Source organism: Cyprinodon tularosa, unplaced genomic scaffold, assembly GCF_016077235.1.
Source record: "Cyprinodon tularosa strain WSP-4 unplaced genomic scaffold, ASM1607723v1 ctg42, whole genome shotgun sequence".
Classification (NCBI taxonomy): Eukaryota; Metazoa; Chordata; class Actinopteri; order Cyprinodontiformes; family Cyprinodontidae; genus Cyprinodon; species Cyprinodon tularosa.
In genome coordinates this window covers 1,893,549-1,915,538 of record NW_024039141.1, presented here as the reverse complement: position 1 = coordinate 1,915,538, position 21,990 = coordinate 1,893,549, and the positions used below count along the sequence as shown (strand labels likewise).

The window sequence follows — 21,990 nt, the reverse complement described above, 5'->3', positions numbered from 1 at the left end:
AAAACCTTAATGAGCTGTCTAATATATATAACAAACAATCGGATTATTCGATTGTTGAAATAATCGTCATCTAATTTAGTAATGGATTAATCTTTAAATGGAGTATAGAGACTCTAAAACATGCCTTTAGCTGACAGAAAAAAACACCCAGAGCAGTAATTACCATTTTACCAAAATGTTATATATATATATATATATATATATATATATATATATATATATATATATATATATATATATATATATATATATATATATATATATATATATATATATATATATATATATATATATATATATATATATATATTGCATTTAAGATTTCAGTTTGTTCACGTTAATCTTAAATCTTCCTCATGCTCAAAAGTTACCTGTGGAGTACCACATGGATCAGTGCTAGGACCAATTCTCTTTGTTATAAATATGCTCCTAGTCGGTATAATTACTGTATTAGACAGCATGGGATTAATTTCCACTGTTATGCTGGTGATACCCTGCTATATCTGTCTATAAATGCAGATGAAGCTATCCCATTACATCAATTATAGGCATGTCTTGAAGACATAAAAACCTGGATGACTCTTAACTTTCTGCTCCTGAATGCAGACAAAACGGAAATTATTGTCTTTGACCAGAGTGCTTGAAAAAGAAGCTGATTAGTCAGTAATTTTATTTAGATGGGATTAAACTGATCTCAGATAATAAAGTAAAAAATATTGGTGTTATTTTGATCAGAACCTGTCATTTAAATCGTCTATCAAAGAGGTTTCTTGAATTTCCGTCTTTCATCTGTGGGATACTGCAAAAATTAATCCATGCTTTTGTTACTAACAGGAAATCCACAAACTGTAGTTAAAAGCCTTCAGCTGATCCAAAATGCTGCAGCCAGAGTTCTGATGAAAATGAAAAAGAGAGATCATATCTCTCCTATCCTGGCTTCTCTTCGTTGGTTTCCTGTTAAATCCAGAATAGAATTTAAAATCCTCCTTCTCACATATAAAGCCTTAAATGGCCAAGCTCCATCTTATATCAGAGATCTGATTGTTCCTTATGTTCCTAACAGAGCACTTCGCTCTCAATCTGCAGGTTTACTAGTGGTTCCTAGAATTTCTAAAAGTAGAATGGGAGGCAGATGTTTTAGTTATCAGGCTCCTGTCCTGTGGAATTAACTACCAGTTTTTGTCCATGAGGCAGACACCATGTTTACTTTTAAGACAAGGCTTAAAATTTTCCTTTTTTTTTATAAAGCTTATAGTTAGAGTGGCTCAGGTTATCCAGAACTATCTCTACCTCTAGTTATGCTGCTATAGACTTAGACTGCTGGAGAACGTAGGGACCCCTTTTTCATCATTCTGCTTCATTCTATCTCTATTCTCCCACTCAGCAGAATTGATAGTTCAGTCTCTAACATTATGCTCTCTTTGCTTTTTCTCATAGTAGCTTTGCCGAATCTGTTCCTGTGACTCCATCTTGGAGAGAAATATCAGCTGTGCTGCTGCCATCAACACCTTTTTTTTATAGATGTTTGAGATTGGTCTGTTTTTCAGTGTAGTCCTGTTTCTCTAACTGGCTGGGTGTTTTCTCTTCATCCACTGACATGAGAGCCTTTTGCTATCCAATTATTAATCGAAACAATAATCAACACATTAATGGATTAGCAAAATAATCAGTAGTTGCAGCCCTACTATATATTAAAATGACCCCCAGGCATTATTGTCCACTTTAGATGCAGTAAGTGAAGTGGTTGGAGGCAAATTTTTGACAATCATCTACAATTCCTAGACTGTGTTAAGACTGCTTATTGTATTCCTCTTTAACTAAATAGATTAAATTAACAAAACAATTCATAAAGAGTCACCAAATTTTCATGAAGAACTGAAATGAAAATATCTAAACAGGTCTCTAATCTTTCATTAGTGAAGAGACCTATTCTGCACAACTCTAAAAAGATAAATGATTAAAAAAAATACAATTAGAGAAATGTAAAAGGTTTCAAGCAAAAACTTAAAATCAAAGAGATTCTAAATATCTAGAATGGGAATTTGATGGGCGAATAAATGTTTTAAAAGTGTTAAAGGTTTGACAGCAAGAAATTTAAAAAATATAATAAAAAAAAAAATCTAGATCTAACATCTAGTGGTAAAGTTGCATACTGCAGTTAACTTTAAGCAATTTACCTTCCATTTTATATGTATGATAACATATATCTATTGTGCTACTCCTTCAAATGAGCTTTCCTCTGACTTATTTTTTGTAAAAAGTGCTTTTAAAGAATTTTAGATATCTTACACCACTGGTCTATGAGGGCCATAATGGGGCTTTTGCCTATTTCTAACAGTCTATGGAGAAAGGTGGGTTAAACCCTGAACGAGTTACCATCCCATTACAGGGCAATAAAGAGTTCGCACAACCATGCATAGCGACAGTGGCGTCTGATGAAGGAGTTTGCTTGCAACCATAGGGTTATCAGTTCAAGCCCCGGGTCTGGATTTCAGTGTCATTGCGAGACACCTGACCTGCATTTCCTACTGATGGTGATCAGAGGGACTGGTGGCGCCAGTGTACACCAGCCTCGCTTCTGTCAATGAGCCCCAAGGCAGCTTTGGCTATGGTAAATGGTAAATGGCATGTACTTATATAGCGTCTTTATTCAAGTTAGGAGACTTGACCAATGCGCTTTACACTACATTCATTCACCCATTCACACACAGATGATGGCAAGCTACATTGCAGCCACAGCTGCCCTTGGGCTCACTGACAGAAGGGGGGCTGCCATACACTGGCGCCACTAGGCCCTCTGACCACCATAAGTAGACAATGCAGGTGAAGTGTCTTGCCCAAGGACACAACAACACTGAAAGTCGAAGTCGGGGCTTGAACCGTCAACCCTTCGATTTCAGGGCAAACTCCTACATCCAACACCACTGTCGCTACAACATAGCTCGCCACCATCAGTGTGTGGGGATGTGCATAAATGGGTGAATAACTGAATTTAGTGTAAAGTGCTTTGGTGAAGTCTTCTGACTTGAAAAAGTGCTATATAAGTAGAGACCATTTACCATTTACATGCTAACCAATCCATCTAAGTCATGTTTTTGGACTAAGGGAGGAAGAACCCTGGAGGGAACCTGCAGGCAGACCTAGGACCTTCTTGCTGCACCACAACAGTGCAACTAAATGCTCCACCATGCAGCACTACAGTAAAACCATTACAACTTAATGCAGGCAGCAGTCAACCGGTCTGTCGATGACAACGATCAATAGATGGGGCTCTTGGGATACAGAATTTTTCCTTCTACTCTCAAAGACATGATGCAGGTGCTGCCAGTGAACAGCACACCTTAGCTGCGGTCATTAGGGAAAAGGGTCAAACAATTAGCAAATCAATATTTTTTTTTTAACATAGAAGGGAAAAATCACAAAAGCAAAATGATCTTGATATTAAGTTAAACATTTAAATATTCAACTGATTCAATGATTCAATTAGATAATGATTCAACTTCGACTTCACCCATTTATTAATTGTGTTTTTCATTGTGATCTTAGGAAGAATTAACAAGAAATTAAAGGGAAAATCTAACTGACATAAATATAAACATATTTCATCGCCATGGACAGTCATCAATGCACAATAATATTAGTAATCATCACAATTCAACAAATGTATTTGGTGGCAGAACTAAATGAAAGTTAATTATAATATCAAACAATCCATTATATCACTTAACAACCTAAACATGACTGTTGAGTGAAATATTACCAAGCAATGACCCAACCGTTGAAAATTAAGTCAAGGACCATCCCAACTCCAAATCCTAGACAAATCTGATTCTGGAACTTTATCCAACAGAGAATTCTAAGTAGCCCCATTCAATTTCAAAACCCAAGTTTATTTTTTTAAACTTATCAAGGCTACAGCTACTGCATTTTTTGCAAAACTTATTCAGGCAAAAATCCACATCAAACTTAGATCATCTGTGCATATGATGGAGGAATTGACCCTAGCTTTAAGGCGGTGGCCTTAATTCCCCCATAGTTAGCCATGTGCAATCTGCATAAATGCACTCCAGTTCACTTGCATAAAATTGTGTTTTATTCAACACAATGCTAACACAAAATTCTTTTTTTTAATGGAGATCCTTATTTCACAATCCTACTGCTTGAATTAAGCCTTAAGGTATATTGTTTGTGTTTTTCTGCCATTGGTGCAGTGGTTAGCCCTGTTGCAGCAAAGGTCCTGCTTGAGCCCTGGCCTACTTACATGTTCACAGGTACTCTGCCTTCATAAATATTTCGATTTTTAACATTACAGCCTGCACACATGCTGCCCAAATGGAATCATACCTGCCTGGGTGTTGATGATGACAATTAATTGTGAAAATATATATATTTTTTATTGATCTCATCCCCTTCTGCTTTCTTTGAATTGTTAATAGAGTTGTTCCACTGATGAAAAATGAATGCAAGAGTGAAAAGTGTCACAAGCAAGCAAGGTCTACGGCTAAACAGTGATGCTGGGGCAGCCGCGCACACATTAAACACACACGGCTGCTCTTCGTGCGCTGTGCGTCCCAGTGCGCCAGTGAGTGTGTGTTTTGAATTCAAATGCAGCCGCACACCAGAGCAGCAAATGCGGAGTCTAGGAAGAGGGAAAGTGGTGATGTGTTTGGGAAAAAATAGGAGAAAAAAAAATCCCACAGGGGTTTGATAAGTGCCCCACTTTTAAAAATGCAATAAGAGGCGCACCTTGCCAAGTAAAATTTTATTTTTTTTTTAAAGCGCAACGATTGCATGAAAATGCACCTACCATATTTACTTCTGAGACCATATCTATGCTTGCAATGTCAATGTTCATCCCCACCGCCACCGGAGCACCTGCGGAGGAGAGGATGCGTTAATCCAGGACCAGATATGAATAATTCTGCCATCATGTAAATTTAACAGCTCCGTGACGCTGCAGGAGAGCCGTGCATCATCGGGCCGGGCAGCAGCCGTCACGTCTGACACCCACTTTAATTGAAATGCTGTTAATTTCATTTATTTAGCGGGGGTAATCAAACATTGATGAGCGGGATCGATCACCTTAAAAAGCCTCTTATCAAAGCGGAATACGCTCATCATTTCTCTTCGCCTAATTGGCAAGGCCCATTTGACTGTGAAGGGATGATTAAAGCGGATTTTGCGATTCATTAAGCATGTATTGCACGTCGGGAGGGGCGCGAAAAAAATTTTCTTTACCTCCAAAATCCGGCCTCAACCGAATGTCGTATCCTTTCATCAGCCTGTCCACTGTTTCCTTCACCAAAGGCATATTACTCGGATCTTTTAGATCCTTGACGCTGCAGAAAAGATAAAAGGTATATATAGAAAAAAGGAGCAACATGACATGCGAAACTACATGTGGGAAGAAAAAAAAACATAATCAAGGTTTACCTTTGCGCCCAGATGAAGGTCACCAAGAGGGAAAAAGTCAAAATCCCAAAGTGGTTTTCCCTGATCCTCCCCATCGCAACAGTTTTCCCGATGGCTTCTGGATGCGAGTGAGGAGAGCGCACATCCAACTTACTCCAGACGGTGCAGAGGAGCCAATGAGAGGCGCATGCGTGCAGCGAGCCCAAGATCAAAGAGTGGAGAGAGATGATGGTGGATGAGCCGTTTCCATTGCAGAGGAAAATATTAAAGGGACAACTGGATGTGCGTAATAGAGAAGTGGGCTTTAACGCTAAGAAAGAACAACAGTACGCTTTGCTTGAGGGTTTTATTGTGATTATTTATTATAGAGGAGATGGTTTTTATTCACATGTTGACAAGGTCAAACACTTCAGGGCTCATATGAGTTAAGTTTGCTTTTCATATTTAAGGATTTGTGTCTACAAAGTCTGTTGGCTTCCATCCAAAATCACTGTAGTAGGCTACCTTTGCAGATGTGCGCTATTTGTTATGACTTCTGATAGTTTGCATTAAATTTACCACAAATGCACTAAACTGCGCCTTTTTTTTGACTGAACCAACAGAGTCTAGTAGATTAACATTCAAAAGAGGATCCTTAAGATGGCTAAAGCAAGGCTAGGAAAGAAAGATTCCCAAAAAAAAGTTGTTGCTCATATTTTTTTCACACACCTTCTCCTTGAATCAATTTTTTGTGTAACATATTGATGTTTAATGAAAAAAGTTATAGAAGCTACTTTAATTTCAGCACAAACCACTAAAGTGTGGCATTGTTTTTGGACTTGGATCATATTACAAACAAGGTTTTTGAATGTTTGTACTTAAAAAATAACTTTTATCAATGACTGTTTTTCTCACTGACAAATATGTTTTCACGTGTATTGATGAAACAAAGAAAGCAGAACATTCTCTGTAAAAAAGAAAAAGAAAAAAAAAGAAGAAGAACAAATAAAGAGGGCCATAAAGAAATCTCTGTATAATAATCCAGTTCTGGTTTGATCACTCTCAGTATTTTAGATCATCAATTGGAGATTTTCAAAGGCAATCTTGATTTAAATATAAGAAAATAAATAAATAAAACAGCCTTTATTTTATATCTGAATAATGAGCTTTAATTAAGTATAATGAGTTAAGACTGCATTTTCTTTCTTAACTCCTCACACCTATGTGTCCCTCTATGTAATGCCGTTCTTGGAAATGAGCTATCGCCTCCTTACATAGAAAAAATACAAATGTTTCAAACTTGTTTCTACAATATGTAGGGAGAAACTGCAGCACACCACAAAGTGCGAGGAGAGCAGCGGAGCTCCAGGGAGGAAAGGTGGGGAGGAAAACATGGTCCCACAATTCATTTTGCTAGATTGAGTTCATTTTTGAAGCAGTGAGGGGTGGGGTGGAGAGGGGTCCTCTAAACTGTCTTTGATCTCCATGCAGAGACAGAGCTGTGCTTCTGTAGAGGGCAGGCCTCTGAAAGCATTGGTTCGCTGTTGCATCACCACTAGTTACAGCCACCGCAGATTATATCATCCAAGTCTTTTTGATGCGTTCCGTATAAGTGCGTCCTGCGTGCGTGTGGAGTATCTGTCTGGGATTGAGGAGCTGCAGTGGATGGTGGGGTTCAAAGCGACTGGGACCTCTTGGTAAAGGGCAGCCAATCAACTGCTGATCAGAAGTCAAGTGGGCAGTGGCTACAGACTGCGAAATGAAGAGATGTGCAGCAGGAGGAAGGATGAGTCCATTGATGGATGGATGGATGGATGGATGGATGGATGGATGGATGGATGGATGGATGGATGGATGGATGGATGGATGGATGGATGGATGGATGGATGGATGGATGGATTCCCATTAGTTTTCCAGGTCCATGTCCCTGCAAGACCAGAGCAGAGTAGAAATGAGAGCTCACATTATTCCACATTCAGAGAGGCTCTCTCTGCAGTGTGCTGCACAGCCAACTCTGCTCCTGCACTCCTCATCCTCACACCCTTCAAAAGTAGCTACGCAAAGACAGAGCTAACCAGGGAGCGGACGTGCCACAACTGCTCCTATACTCTCCATGTTGTCTCTCTCTTATGATAACAAACAAAACAGCCATAAATATTCTCTGACAGCAACATGAGAAGCATGATGAGCAGTTTTGCACTCCTCTGCGTTACATAACATATCTCTCCTCCCTTCTCTCCTCTCTCTCTCTCTCTCTTGGTCTCCCTCTCTCTCCCTCTTGCACTGTTTTTTTTTTACACTCTAGCTCCCATTTTCCTTCTTTGCCATGGAGCTTTATGCTTTGGAAGTGGCTCATTTGTGAGCATGAAAAGTTGGTTTGTCCTGTAATAAACTAAAACGTGAGCTCTGACCTTTTCCCAACAGAGGAACAGCGTTATTAAAAAGAACTGGGGGTGGGGGGGCAGTCTGCAGATATGATGCATTGCTTTCTTCTTAAATTAGCTGCAAGCTCTATCCCTCTATGATGATAAAAACAGAGTTATTGCGTCGGTGCAACCTAACATCATTCCCCTCGGTTTATCTATCCTATAGTGTAGCTGTTCCTTTGTGAGAAACAGGTCATAATCTAATGACTGACTGTCTAAGACTTAAAACCATGTAAAGTTTGCACACCACTAAATCCAAGCCTTAGAAATAACTGATAAAAGACATTTGCCATGAAAACGTGGTTGCTTTCAGAAGAGTAAAAGCAGTCAGAAGAAAGAGGTGCTAATAGTTCTGATTGGATTGATCATAGAGAAGTGTTCTTAGATGTTTAACTTTTCCTCAAGTCACATACTATCCACTCATTTCAATGTATTTTGTTGGATATGATTATGTGAAACACAGAGTTTTGGTTTAGATTTAAAACATTACGCCCATCTGTTTTGTATATCTGTTTTTTCCTCACAGAATCATAGCTTTCTATCTCCAGCAGTAGTTGGGACAGATCACCAGAGTAAAGCAAAAACACAGAGATAAACAAAAATACACTTAAGTTGAATTAATATGCAGGGTTTGAGGTTCCGTCTCTGTCCAGAAATACTCTGAGGAATGTTATTCAAAGACCTTCCTACTAAGCATTAAAAGAGAAGGTGGCAGCATCATGCTGTGGGGATGGAAAGGTACATAAGTTTGAGTACAGGAAATTCCTGGAAAATATGGCAGCACAACTCGAGACTGAAGTGGAGGTCCATCCTAGCCGGACGTAGTCCTACTCAATTCTAGTCAGAATATGAGTCTGATACTGCTCCATAGAGCTGTGATTATGGGGCGTGTTTCGAACGAACCAGGAAAAAAAATGCCTCTGCACTCAATTGGATAGACCTACAACCAATAAGAGCAACGGAGTGCGTGACGTATGTTAAAGGAATAGTACACCCAAAACATGATTAGCCTTCATTTTCTACTCACCCCCATGCTGAACAACACTCTGGAGTACTTTTTTGATTTCTCAAATGCATCTGGAGATCTGGGAGGCTTCTTGCTGTCTGCTGACATTCAAATAATGGAGGTCTACGGCGCCCGAGACAGAAAGGTCCATAAAAGTCCACAAAAAACGTGTCAATATTCCTCCATACTGCTCGTCCAATGTATTCCAAGTGTCCTGAGTGGCTAGCGTCCATAATTTACTCGAAACGAAGTCATTTAGAATGTTTTTAGAACATAAACAGTAGTGTATAGGATTTCCTAAAAGCGCGTTCACGAGTCTACGGAAACCGCGGCAGACCAAACCAGACGAAAGTGCGCATTCAGCTCGGCAAAGAACTCATGCTCTTCCTCAACACTGAAGTCCTCAGACATTTTTTTCTGCTGTTTTTTCAGGTAAACAGCACATTTCTTCTTCTACGCTTGCATTATCGGCAGAGCAGACGCTGAATGCGTCTGCCTCAGGACACTTGGAATACATTGGACGAGCAGTATGGAGGAATATTGACACGTTTTTGTGGACTTTTATGGACCTTTCTGCCTTTTTTTTTTTTTTTTTTGGGTGTACTATTCCTTTAAGCGACGCATAGTTGTTGTCAACAAAAATCAAAGCGTGCAGTTCTACGCCTAGAATAAGAAGATGAGCGTGAACGATTTTTGCCGATGTTGCAAAAAGAACCTGAGGATACAAGGAGTCATTCAACACACGAACCTCATTTTTAAGAAAAACAGTAAAGGCGAATGCACATACGATCAAGTTCTCCGTTTAGGATTACAACAAAACGTCAAATAAATCGCATCGCATTTGTCGGTCCTGTCAGAACGTTATAACACGGTTGGAATGCGACATGCTTGTGTTAAAAAAATGGGCAGACAACGAAGGAGACCAGCTGGAAGAACAGAACTACTAGCAGAATCTACACACCTCAACTCTCCAGCGGCAGCCATTGTTGTTGTCACCCATGTGCGCTTTGGTGACGTGGTTGATTACGTTATGTTGATCATCTGTCCATCATCGTATAAAGCCCGCCCTGACAATTTGATTGGCCCGCCAGATATTGGGCGAGCATACTTGCGCTACTATTGCGCAATGCCAGACCGAACTTCCCGACCTCAAACGTTGTGGGCGGGACTAAGTTTGGAATGGCACCCAGGCTTGGTCCATCCTACAGCAGGAAAATTATTCTAAATATGCAGCTGTTCACATAAAATGTAAGAAAAATCCAGTCAAAGTCCAAATCTATGAACTTTACAATCTGGTTCCACATTGAAGATGACTCTTCACAGATGCTCCCCCAAAAATTTGACTAAGTTTGAAGTATGTTACAGAGAATAATGTGCAAAAAATGGGACATTTTTATGATTTTGTTGGATATTGGATATTGAGCATCTTAATCATCAGCTTCTCCCTATGATCCTGCTCCTTCTCCATATCTTAAAGAGGCTTTCCTCTGCATTGGACGGGTCATCTTTGCTATTATAAACAGCAGTTTATTATGTTGTCCCTGTTCATTTTAAGCATCTGTCTTAGCAAACTTCAGGCTTATTTCAAAGCCACCTTTTATTTCTGTTTTAGAAAAAGTTCTCCTTTTCCAGGTCGAGTCTTTTTTAGATGAACATGTAAAGATCAAGAAATGTTTTTTCAGCCATGTTTTACAATGTATTACTATACAGAGCCTGTTGTATTGAGACATCTTAGTGGCATATTCAGGGTAAATGACTGTGATTATGTTCTGGTTTTTCTTGAACTAACCGCTGCTTTTGCTACTGTAGACCATAATATTTCTATTATCTCATTTACAGACCCACCTTGGTTTTTAGTTGTGCTACATTAAAAGGTTTAGGTCTTATATGTCAAACAGCAGCATCTCTGTAAACTAACTAATTTACAGGGTTCCGCAGGGCTCAGTCCTCGCTACCCTGCTTTTTTTTTCTCTTCACTTGCTTCCTCTAGGGTCAATGTTCATAAACTGACAGTCAGATATACAGAACATGTCAATAATAAAAAGGAGCCTTTTTGATTAAGCACATATCACTGTGCCTTTAAGAAGAAAAGCATTGATAGGTTTTAACTCTAAATGACAAGAGAAGAAAGGTCATGATATTTTGTCCCTTCAGTTCCTATGAACCATCACCTGTTTATTTCGGCCTCTTGGCACCTCACTTGAAGCAAACCTCTGCTAATTTGGGCTTTAAAATGGATAGTGGTAAAGTCCAGCTAGCAAGGATGAAGCAGATTTTTTTAAATCAGCAATTCGAAGCAGTAATTGCATTTTTACCACTTGACTTGATTACTGTAATGCTCTCTACATCTGACTCAGGCAGTCCTCTATCAAGCGTTTCCATTTGGTTCAGAAACTTGCTGCTCGCTTTTTATCTGAGTTAGGAAGTGGGAGCGCATCACTCTTAAACTAGCTTCCCTTCAATAGCTTCTCGTGGATTTATGTGTTCATTTTAAGATTCTTTAATATGCTTTTAAAAGCTCACATGGTCTTGCTCCACTGTAACTCACTGAGCTCTTTCACGTACTTTCCTGCTTGTTTGCTCAGGTCAGCTCATCAGCTGCTCTTGGATGTGCTGAGCTATAAATTTAAGCTCAGAGGAGATAAAGTTTTTACTATTGCCACAATAAAGTTATGGATTATTTGCCATTGCCAAGGGCTGTGAAATTAATCAATAAAATCTAATATCAAATATAATTTTATATATTCAATTTATGACGATTTATTTATTTGGAAAATCTGGATTTTTTTTCCCCACCTATGCAGTTCTTGGGCTTCCATAGCTTATGGTGAAATCTCCTCATCACCTTTTTGTTCTTAGATGTTTACCTTCCTTAGAGGTCACCTCCACAAGGGGATTATTGACATAAAAGCTTGTTTTTGAAAGTCTGTTTTTCATTAGTCATTTTTAATATGAAACCCTGATTAATCTAATTTAGTGGGGGGAAAAATGGATATTAGATTTTCAACCCATATTACCCAGCCCTATTGTTGCATTCTAGAATGGCCGATTACTATCCTTTTTTATTCCTTTACATGTTTTTACTGTAATCTTTTGCTTTTCCATATTTTGGAAAGTTTATTAGTGTCTGTGAAACACTTTCTCACATCTGCTGTTGTTTTATATAATTACTGCTTGATTTATAAATTATATTTATATATCAAGCAGTAATAGTAGTAGAAATAGTTGTAAAAATGTCTTTGCTTGTATTTCCAGTGTAGTAGAGTATAAATAATGGATTCAGAGTGGTTTAATAGCGATGTATACCACACTTTTTACAACTGTATTTCTAAAAGGTTTGAATTCATGCATGATTTCCCTTGTACTTCCCAACATCTTTTCTTTGTGATGTAAAACACAAAAAAATATGAAGTTCTTGGAAAAGAAGCGAAAAATGTGAAAAATTTAGAAAGGGTCGTAATGTACAATAATTTAATAATTACTGAAAGAGGGAACTAAGAGCGCTACAAAATAATCAGTGCATAAGCGTAATGTTAGAATTTGAGGTTTGAGGAGGAGCCAGGTGCAGACAGGAACATGGCAGCAGCATGGTGAGTTAAATAACATGAATAACGATGGAGACAAAAACTTACAGGGTAGCATGAAGGAATTGGGACATGGACAGAGCCTCAGTTAGAACAAGGAAAAACAGGCACTGTAACAGCAGGATCTGGTGGATCAGTGAGCGACAGAGAGCTTATATGCTGAGGGATGTGTGGAGAATGGCAGGAGGCTAGCAGGGAGGGATACTAACATACACTCACCGGCCACTTTATTAGGTACACCTGTCCAACTGCTCATTAACACTTAATTTCTAAGCAGCCAATCACATGGCAGCAACTCAGTGCATTTAGGCATGTAGACATGGTCAAGACAATGTCCTACAGTTCAAACTGAGCATCAGTATGGGGAAGAAAGGTGATTTGAGTGACTTTGAACGTGGCATGATTGTTGGTGCCAGAAGGGCTGGTCTGAGTATTTCAGAAACTGCTGATCTACTGGGATTTTTACACACAACCATCTCTAGGGTTTACAGAGAATGGTCCGAAAAAGAAAAAACATCCAGTGAGCAGCAGTTCTGTGGGCGGAAATGCCTTGTTGATGCCACAGGTCAGAGGAGAATGGCCAGACTGGTTCGAGCTGATAGAAGGGCAACAGTGACTCAAATAACCACCCGTTACAACCAAGGTGGGCAGAAGAGCATCTCTGAACACACAGTACGTCGAACTTTGAGGCAGATGGGCTACAGCAGCAGAAGACCACACCGGGTGCCACTCCTTTCAGCTAAAAACAGGAAACTGAGGCTACAATTTGCACAAGCTCATCGAAATTGGACAATAGAAGATTGGAAAAACGTTGTCTGGTCTGATGACTCTCGATTTCTGCTGCGACATTCGGATGGTAGGGTCAGAATTTGGCGTCTACAACATGAAAGCATGGATCCATCCTGCCTTGTATCAACGGTTCAGGCTGGTGGTGGTGGTGGTGTCATGGTGTGGGGAATATTTTCTTGGCACTCTTTGGGCCCCTTTGTACTAATTGAGCATCGTTGCAATGCCACAGCCTACCTGAGTATTGTTGCTGACCATGTCCATCCCTTTATGACCACAATGTTCCCAACTTCTGATGGTTACTTTCAGCAGGATAATGCGCCATGTCATAAAGCTGGAATCATCTCAGACTGGTTTCTTGAACATGACAATGAGTTCACTGTACTCAAATGGCCTCCACAGTCACCAGATCTCAATCCAATAGAGCATCTTTGGGATGTGGTGGAACGGGAGATTCGCATCATGGATGTGCAGCCCACAAATCTGCGGCAACTGTGCGATGCCATCATGTCAATATGGACCAAACTCCCTGAGGAATGCTTCCATCACCTTGTTGAATCGATGCCACGAAGAATTGAGGCAGTTCTGAAGGCAAAAGGGGGTCCAACCCGTTACTAGCATGGGGTACCTAATAAAGTGGCCGGTGAGTGTATAGAGGAATACTAAAGAAGCACTAAGACATTATGAAACACTTAGGAAAATGAGATTAAAATGCACTGGAGAAAAGGACAAATTCTAACCTAAGGGAATAAATTAGAATACACAGAAAAGGAACAAACCATGAAACAAAGCACAAGATAAAAAAGGCAAGTAGATGATGAGGACACAAAACCTTACACCCAATGGCATTGCATTGTAAATACATTTCTAAGTCCTAACTTCTTCAGCCAAATCAAATGAAAAACATAATTTTAGGAATCCATTTTGTGTGGGTTGTGTTTTGTGTTTTTCCCTCCACCACCATTTGGTGCCCGGTCCTCGTTGGTCCTCCTCCACACCTGCGGCTGGTTGGCCCCTCACTGAGGACTATTTGAGCAGTGAACTGTCACTACCTCGACGCCAGAGTGTTTGCCAGTTTTGGGTACTCTAGCCAAGCTGAGATTAGCTGAGTCTGACTGAGTCTTTGTTTCTCTGAGTTCTAACTGTGTTTTTGTCTTTACCTTTGGTAGGAAGCCATCCTGCAAGTTGGATGTTTTTGGCCTTCTTCCCCTGAAAGGATTGTTTGAGTCTCACACTGAGCAGGGGATTAAACTCCACAAGTTCCGTTCAAGACCTCCTTGATTCCAAGTGACAGTCCTCTCCTTAGTGTCTCAGGAACCAACCAAATAAAAACCTGTCCGCCCTCCAACGAGTTCCTCCCTCTGGTTAACCCACTCAAGACTGGATTCTGGGAAGAAGGTTTTCTCCACTAACGTGAGTCCCGTTTTCTATGTTTCGCCAAAGTCATCGTTCAAAGTTCCCACAGACCCTTAACTAACCTCTGATACCTCCCTTCCCACTTCCAGTTCCGGTTCACCAGTTCCCTGAGTTTCCTGAATCCAACCCCGTTCATCTCCTCAATAAATCTGTTAAACTTTTACCCTGGTTTATTTGAGTAGTTTATCATGACACATACGTTTCAACAGTAAAGATAAAAATTGTATAACCATTAAAAAAGCCAAACTCACGTTGCCCACTCCATGGTCTCTTTGGTCAGGTAGATGTACCAGTACCCGAGGTTAAAAAGGGCAAATGTCAGGGGAAATAGGATGCGGGCGTAGCGGTCAATCGGGCTTGTACCAGCAAGCTGAGGGATTTGAGGAAAAGCTGAACCCTGCTGGAGGAAAATTGGGACTGGGGTAACATCTCCAGGCTCACTGCAGCTCAGTGAGTGGTTTCTCCGCTTCAGGCCTTCTCGAAAGCTGCTGCTGTCCGTCTGAGTGAAGAGAGGGAGGGGGGGGGGATTAAATAGAAGAAATGTGGACTTTATGATGATATACAATAGAAAACAGTAAAAAGAAATACCCTTTATACTTGACAAGAGTTGAATTCTCATGGTTGAAATTATGTTAATAATATTCAAGCATCTCTATAGAGCACAGCAGGTAGTTTTCTTGAAATTCATAGGCTGGTTTTAAATTACATCAGGTGCATTTGGATTTAGTCTCTGTTCTCACACTGAAGCTATTTTTATAACATCCAACCATGAGCTTTACATGTGAGGCAGGTCCCGGGAGGATGCTCTGGTGGCTTAATGTATTAGCATAAAACATACGGCTCAACATGGGGTTCCAGGTAATCTGGGAATACACAGAAATACTAATATGTTTGCTGATTCCTTTTCAGAGCAACTTTAACAGCATTTTGTGCCATAAAAACTCATAGATTTGTCTCACTACAAATGTTCCTTTAAATTAATCTGGATAAAATACTTTGCTTCTTTGCTTCCTTTTTCAAATTTTTCCTTTTCTAATTTTCAAATTTCAATTTAAAGATAAATTATGTAAGTTTTTACTTAAAATGTCTTTAAAATAGCCTGTTGATTTGACTCTTATGATGTATCTATAATCTTAAACGTACTTCGGGTCGGAAGTTCCCGCGTTGTTTGCAGATGTGACGTTAAATGGGTCCATCCTATTAAACAATCAAAGCTTTATATTCAAGATGGATTTGGTGGATATTCAGAGGTGACTGACATCCAGCTCAACTCAGACACCGGTGGCAACTCCTCAAAAGGTGGAAATGTGGAGGCTCATTGGTAGAATCCAGAAATAAGGACACTTGAAAACGATTCACACTATTTTGTCCTCCGGAGGGGGAAACATTTCTTGACAATTTAAATTCCTACAGCTGTCTTAAAGACTTCATAAGTTGAGCGCTACATCCTCAGACATCTCACTTTTCGGTGTGCTAGGGTTCAAACACCCTGTCTACTGTATTTTCCGTTTGTGTGTTACTAATTATGTATTAGACCTTGAAATATTTTTACACAGTGTGAAAATTATATAGCACCGTCAGAAAACAAAAACAAAAAAAACACTTTCAAGTACAAGCACGAGCTGCGAGAAGGAGCAGAAGAGTGCTGCAGTTCTGTGTTTTGGCCACAGGTGGCACTATCATTAGGAGACTCCGTAATGCTTCTTTAAATTATCAAGGGATAACAGCTAGTCATTAAAATAAAATCACACCTTGGTTAGATTGGAATTAAGCTGTGAGTCACAACATTTTGGAAAACTTTAATTGAAATTGACCCATTTCCCTGCTTCACCTGTAGAATCGTAAATTCCCTTTGAATTTATAGAGGACAATCTTTTAATTCTGAGTGGATCATCTAAATAAGTGGTCCTCCTAATTGTCATTTATTCTGCTGATATGTTTACTTAAGGCCGTCCTACATGCTCGCACTTTAGGCGTATATCTGTAGTAAGCTATGGGTCTAGTTGCTCATTGAAGCTCACCTTGTTCAGCACAGTTTTGTGAAAATGGTCAAGTTTCGTAAGAGAAAAAGTGTCAACGAAGTGTATGAGAAGAAAAGTAAGGCCTCAGAAGAGGCAGCTATATCCCAGAATGCTTTGTGCGGAGAGCTCTCCTCGCAAAGCATTCTGGGATCTGCTGTCAAAGCGGCCCGCTGTCGCCATTGGCTGTCACCACCATTTTTTTTAATTGAAATCGAAAGGTTGGGTCTTTTTAAAAAGATTGCAAACATTTTCCACAATACCTTTAAGCCCCTGGATTTTCCCTTAAGAGACTTTCATTTTGGTTTCAAAATTTCTTTTATGAGCCATTCACAGGTACATTTTTTGGTATAAAGAACAATAGAGCCTAAGGTGATGAGCTGATGAAATGACCTCTGAATTGAATTCATCACCTCCAGCCACTATATTCTTGAGTTTTTCCTCCTGCGCTGCTACATGTATGCATATTTTGCACCTAAACACCTTCATCTCTGGGACACAGTAGTGGTTTCCCTGCTGAACATTATGATGGCTGGAAAGTCCTGTGTTATTTGTTTTTCTAGATAAATGTGGCTCCCGAACGTCGCACCCTGAGATGACCCAGACCACCTGGAGGTCCTGGTCTGATATCCTGCCTGAGTTCCTGTGCTTTCATGATGTCACAAAAGGAAATAATGTATTTAGGTCCTTTCAGGAAAATCCAATGCATATTGCATGTGATGCACATGTACCACATGTGAAATTGACATGTGGTACACATGTTAAAGTACATGTATACTTGTGGATTTTAAATTTTATGCTAAAAGCACTTTTGATTAATATTGTTTCACATGTAATTTCCAAGTTTTTACATTCGATATACACGGGCCTTAAATGTGAATCACATACACTTTAAATGGGAATCACAGTTTAGCACATGTGTATCACATGTACTTGTATCTTTTAAAATGTAAATCCGATGTTTCTCACATTTGAAGCACAATTGCCTCAAATGCCTAACACGTGTTCTTAAAAATAAGAATCCCATGTGAAAAGATGCGTATCACATGTGATTCATGTGTCTTATAGTAATTAGTATAAGTATAGTAAAAGCACTTTAAATTGGAATCACAGTTTAGCACATGTGTATAATATTTAATACACATCATTTCACATGTAATTCCAATGTTTTTCACTTTTAATACACATGGGACTTAAGTGTGAATCTCATGTGCTTTAATTGGGAGTCACATTAAAACGTGTATCATATGTGATTCAACTGTTTCGACATGTGTACCACATGCTAAACTTATATGTGGTACATGGGTTTCACTTTTGATTTCAGATGTGACATTTAGAGGGTTTTTCTTTCAGGGATTAAAAACGATAAAACATACATACTAATATTGTGACTTTTGACAAATGTAAAAGGAATTACAAAGAGCACAACCTAATGACATTCACATGGGAAAGAAAATCTTGATATGTGTTGCATATGTGAGAAATGGGGCAGTGTTGGCCTGGTGATTAGAGCTGTGCACTTGTTCTCTGAGAAGTACCCGGTTCGATTCCCACAGTCTGCACTCTGGGTTCCTGAGCAAGACCCTTAACTCCACACTGCTCCCCGGGCACCACACAGTGGCAGCCCGCTGCTCCCCAAGGGGATGGGTTAAATACAGGGATAAATTTCTCCTATGTGAGATCAATAAAAGTTAAATTACTAAATTGTGTTCGATCACAAGTTCCACACTTCCCCAAATGTTTGCTGGAAAATGTAATGCATGACCAAATCTTCATGACCATGTATGGAATATGTGACCCACAAATTAATGGCGTTTATTAATATAGTATGTACAATGCTTGATCATCCAGTTAAATTTGATATTTTGAACCAGAAACATTCAAAGCCACGATATCACTCCAGCTTTCCTGATTTGTTTCAAGGCTTTATAATCTTAGTGAATTTAAATTATTATGATTAAAAAAAAATATTTCTCCCATCATCTGGTATTAAGCAAAGAGCAATAATAACACAAGTCATCTTTATGGACACTAACACTGAAAAAAAAAAATCTGATTTACCATCAACAAGAGAGAAAATAATATCAGGTGTTTTTTTAAACAATCTATCTATGTGTATTATTTAACTGCTAAAAAGTATGCCTCGACTGATGACAGTAGAGATGTTGGATTTCTGCTGCTTTTGCTTTGTTCAGACTTTTGGAATACCCTTCTACAAGATATCTGCTGCTTTTATGCTTGACTGAAAACAAAACAAAGTCACCCATTCGTCAAAGTCATGAAATCCCACTACTCACAGAAAGGGTGTCATCATCGTCACTGCCAGTGGCCAGCACCTCCAGCCTGTCTTGTCTGGCTCTCTGCTTCTTCAGGCGGTTTGCCTGCAAGCTGGCAAAGTAGTTCACTGCTGCAAACTCAACCAGGGCAGAGGCCACAAAGGCAAAACATACAGCGATAAACCAATCCATGGCTGTGGCATATGCAACTTTGGGCAAAGACTGCCGAGCACTAATACTCAAGGTGGTCATCGTCAGCACCGTGGTGGCGCCTAAAGGAGAGGCAAATATTTGTTAATCAAGCATGCATGAAAATGTATTAGCCACAGTGATTAGCAGACATTAGTTGCATAATGATGGCGGGCGGGGTGCCTACCAGCAACTGTACGCGCTGGAACAGATTCCTTGTTGATCCAGAATGAAACTTGGGACAGTACAACCACCATGATGAGGGGGATATAGGTCTGTATGAGGTAGTAACCAAGCTTTCTCTGGAGAAGAAAATGGACCACCTGCACAGAATAATGACCTGGAAGATAAGCAGCACATGTGAAATAAGTAACAGAGCAAAGTAGCTGGATGTTCATTAAAATATAACAGTGGTTGACAGAAAACAGGAAACTCTGTTCTTTTATTGCAAAAATGCAACTTCTGGACACTAAACACCTGCTGTATAACATGTTTATGCATAAAATTACATAATTATGCAACGTTACCCGTGTTTGACTTCATGATCTCACTGGACAAGTTCTGCCCGACCAGATCGTACTGCAGAAGACTCATTGACTCTTTGGGACACTCCACAGAAGCTGTTAGACCCTTCCTCCAGGTGAAGATAATTTCACTGTTGGTATATGCATCTGACAGAAAGATAAACTGATTATCAAGTTTAAAACAGTGGAGAATGAATGATGTTGGCTCTTTTTTAAAACAGCTGCTTTACTCACAGCTTCCAAACCTGAGAGGACAGGCGTGGCCATCCATGGGGAAGTCCATCAGCCTCATTGGACACTCTGCACTGATTGTTAGTCTAAAAGCAGAATGAAAGCTCGATAAATAATACATCCTTTATGGTTCTCCATTAAAACAGATCATTTAAAAGACCAGGAAAACAAAGCAACACCTCATGGTGTAAAGGACGGTCCCATTCTGCATTATGCGAAAGAGCTTGTTGGGTGTGGTCATGTTATGGGAAATAGACTTCTTTGAATTTCTAAAGAAGGTGTCTGGCGTCCATATCTTGTCCACCATGCGGTTGTTTAGACGTAAGATTTCAATGGGGCCCTCAAACTTTAGCCGTTCATCCACCCACATCTGACGGAAGAACATGTCCATGGTGTATTCCTGAACAAAAAACATATCATGTTAGTAGAAGGAAAATAAATGTTTTTATTGATCCCTAAACCATGGATTTAATCTCAAATGTTACTGTTTACCACCGGAGAGAGCTTTCAATATTCACTGGAAGGTAAGTGGAGAGAATGAGCGATGATTGATGCCACTCATCCCATATAATCATGAATCAATCCATTCGGCCATTCCCACTGTCTGACATGTTGTCATATTGATTTCAAGGCCATCAATAATGGAGTTATGGGGCTAGTCAGACAAATTAAAGCTCATTAGATGATCACATGGCAGATGGTCACTGAGGCATTGTGATCCTTCACAGTCAGCACATATTCAGAACTGTGCAGACATCTTGTGCCAATGTTCATTTATTCATATTTTGCTTTAGGGAAAACAATCTTCCTGGTGATCTTTAAAAAAAAAAAAAGATTTTTTTTTCAGTTTCTGAAGTTCTTTTACATTTTCTCTTGGTACTTTAGGCAGTTTTCTTATTTTGTTTTATTACAGAGCCTGAGCATTTTTAGAGGATAATTTTTTACCCAATGTAACTCTTAACTAACTAAAATTACTAAAAAAAATCTGTCTACAAAAGATATAGCTTCTATTAAACATTTAAATGTGTGCTTATATTTGAAAAATAGGATTAATGGCATCAATCTACCAAGGACCTAAAGTTTTGGTTTATACAACTCAATCTCAATTGTTGGACGTAATGATACTGATTGTGTCCTCTACTTGAATTATTAGAACATAAATATAAAAAATACACTACTCTGCAGAAGTTTTTCTTTAATTGTGATCATCTTTTTTCTGAAAGTCCTACCAACCTGTGTATGTGCTCAGGGACAAGAGCTGTCCTTAAAATAACCTTAAAAGGTCAAAAAATAGAATTCAAACATTTTTTTAAACCCTCAGAAACTTTGAATAACTGTTGATTAACACCCCTTTAAATACTACAGGTAAGTCTGGAATACTTTACAACTAGCATGAAAGAAAAATGACAGGACACATTTTTAGGACATCTTACCATCTCAACATCTGAAACAGGCCCAAAGCTGGTAACAAAGATGTCGGTTTTCACCTCTGTAATACCACCTGTAGCAATGAGTGACAAAATAACAACATTGTGCATAAAAAGGCTTGGCACAGTAGCTGTGGTGTATATTTTATCTTTAAGACTTTGAAAAAAGAGAATATTGTAACTACCTCCTGAACCAGGTCGCAGTCTATTATCATAACCATCCAAAAGTCTATCCAAAATGCGAGTGATGTTGTCTGAATACACCTTCTCCCCTCCTTGTGCATTACCTAGACTGAAACGACATGTATATCATGACATTTCAAGGCCTAAAACACATTTATATTCAGAAACAAGACTCACCCAATTGAGCAGATTAGGACAACCACAGTTAAAAGGGCAGCAGCCATCTTTTAAAAAACAGTTATCAGCTTAACTTCTATCCAAAAATGATAATGTATTTAAAACAGCGTTTCCTTGTGGTCGTTAAAGCGACTGCTTAAGAATAGTTGGCACTTAGGCAGGAACAGTAATCTAATTAACAGATTAGGGAATCCACTCCAATTTTAGACAGTCTATGTATTCACTATAATACTGTTGAGAGTAAATTATAGCATACTTCAAACAAAATATACAAAAATAGACAAATAATCTGAAGTGAACATAAAATGGTGTGGTTAGAGTGTTGTTGCTTTTTTTTTTTTTTTTTTTTTTTTTAT

The 21,990-nt window shown here is 39.2% G+C and overlaps 2 protein-coding genes across 4 annotated transcripts in view; both read right to left on the bottom strand.

The window, feature by feature from the left end:
* The window catches only part of gabrb2a (gamma-aminobutyric acid type A receptor subunit beta2a), a 67,176-nt gene extending 61,581 nt beyond the window's left edge, over positions 1-5,595 (bottom strand). For both annotated transcript variants that reach the window (XM_038299105.1, XM_038299106.1), the window contains exons 1-3: positions 5,434-5,595; positions 5,239-5,339; positions 4,808-4,875 (exon numbers count right to left, since the gene is read on the bottom strand). In XM_038299105.1, the coding sequence (XP_038155033.1) occupies positions 4,808-4,875; positions 5,239-5,339; positions 5,434-5,507 (243 nt within the window). In that variant the 5' untranslated portion in view covers positions 5,508-5,595. The remainder of the gene's footprint in view (positions 1-4,807; positions 4,876-5,238; positions 5,340-5,433) is intronic.
* Positions 5,596-6,375: 780 nt separating this feature from the next.
* gabra6a (gamma-aminobutyric acid type A receptor subunit alpha6a) lies at positions 6,376-21,774 on the bottom strand. Of its 2 annotated transcripts, XR_005281993.1 has the most exons (11): positions 21,635-21,774; positions 21,460-21,566; positions 21,281-21,348; positions 20,027-20,247; positions 19,851-19,933; positions 19,620-19,763; positions 19,280-19,432; positions 18,925-19,175; positions 14,861-15,108; positions 7,220-7,318; positions 6,376-7,187 (listed from the first exon to the last, which is right to left on the bottom strand). XR_005281993.1 is itself a non-coding variant. In XM_038299107.1 (10 exons), exons 1-10 carry the CDS (start codon positions 21,679-21,681, stop codon positions 7,297-7,299), a joined length of 1,344 nt encoding a protein of 447 aa, XP_038155035.1. In that variant the 5' UTR covers positions 21,682-21,774; the 3' UTR covers positions 6,376-7,296. The 2 variants fall into 2 exon arrangements, 1 of the variants encoding a protein (XP_038155035.1); XM_038299107.1 differs by having other exon boundaries at positions 6,376-7,318.
* Between the last annotated feature and the right edge of the window lie 216 nt (positions 21,775-21,990).

Excerpts from the sequence above, each read along its gene's own strand:
- gabra6a (XM_038299107.1), bottom strand. The coding sequence starts at position 21,681 with ATGGCTGCTGCCCTTTTAACTGTGGTTGTCCTAATCTGCTCAATTGG. Across the intron at positions 21,349-21,459 it reads ACTGCGACCTGGTTCAGGAG|GTGGTATTACAGAGGTGAAA; the intron begins GTAGTTACAATA and ends TCATTGCTACAG. Across the intron at positions 19,433-19,619 it reads GATCATGAAGTCAAACACGG|GTCATTATTCTGTGCAGGTG; the intron begins GTAACGTTGCAT and ends CTTATCTTCCAG.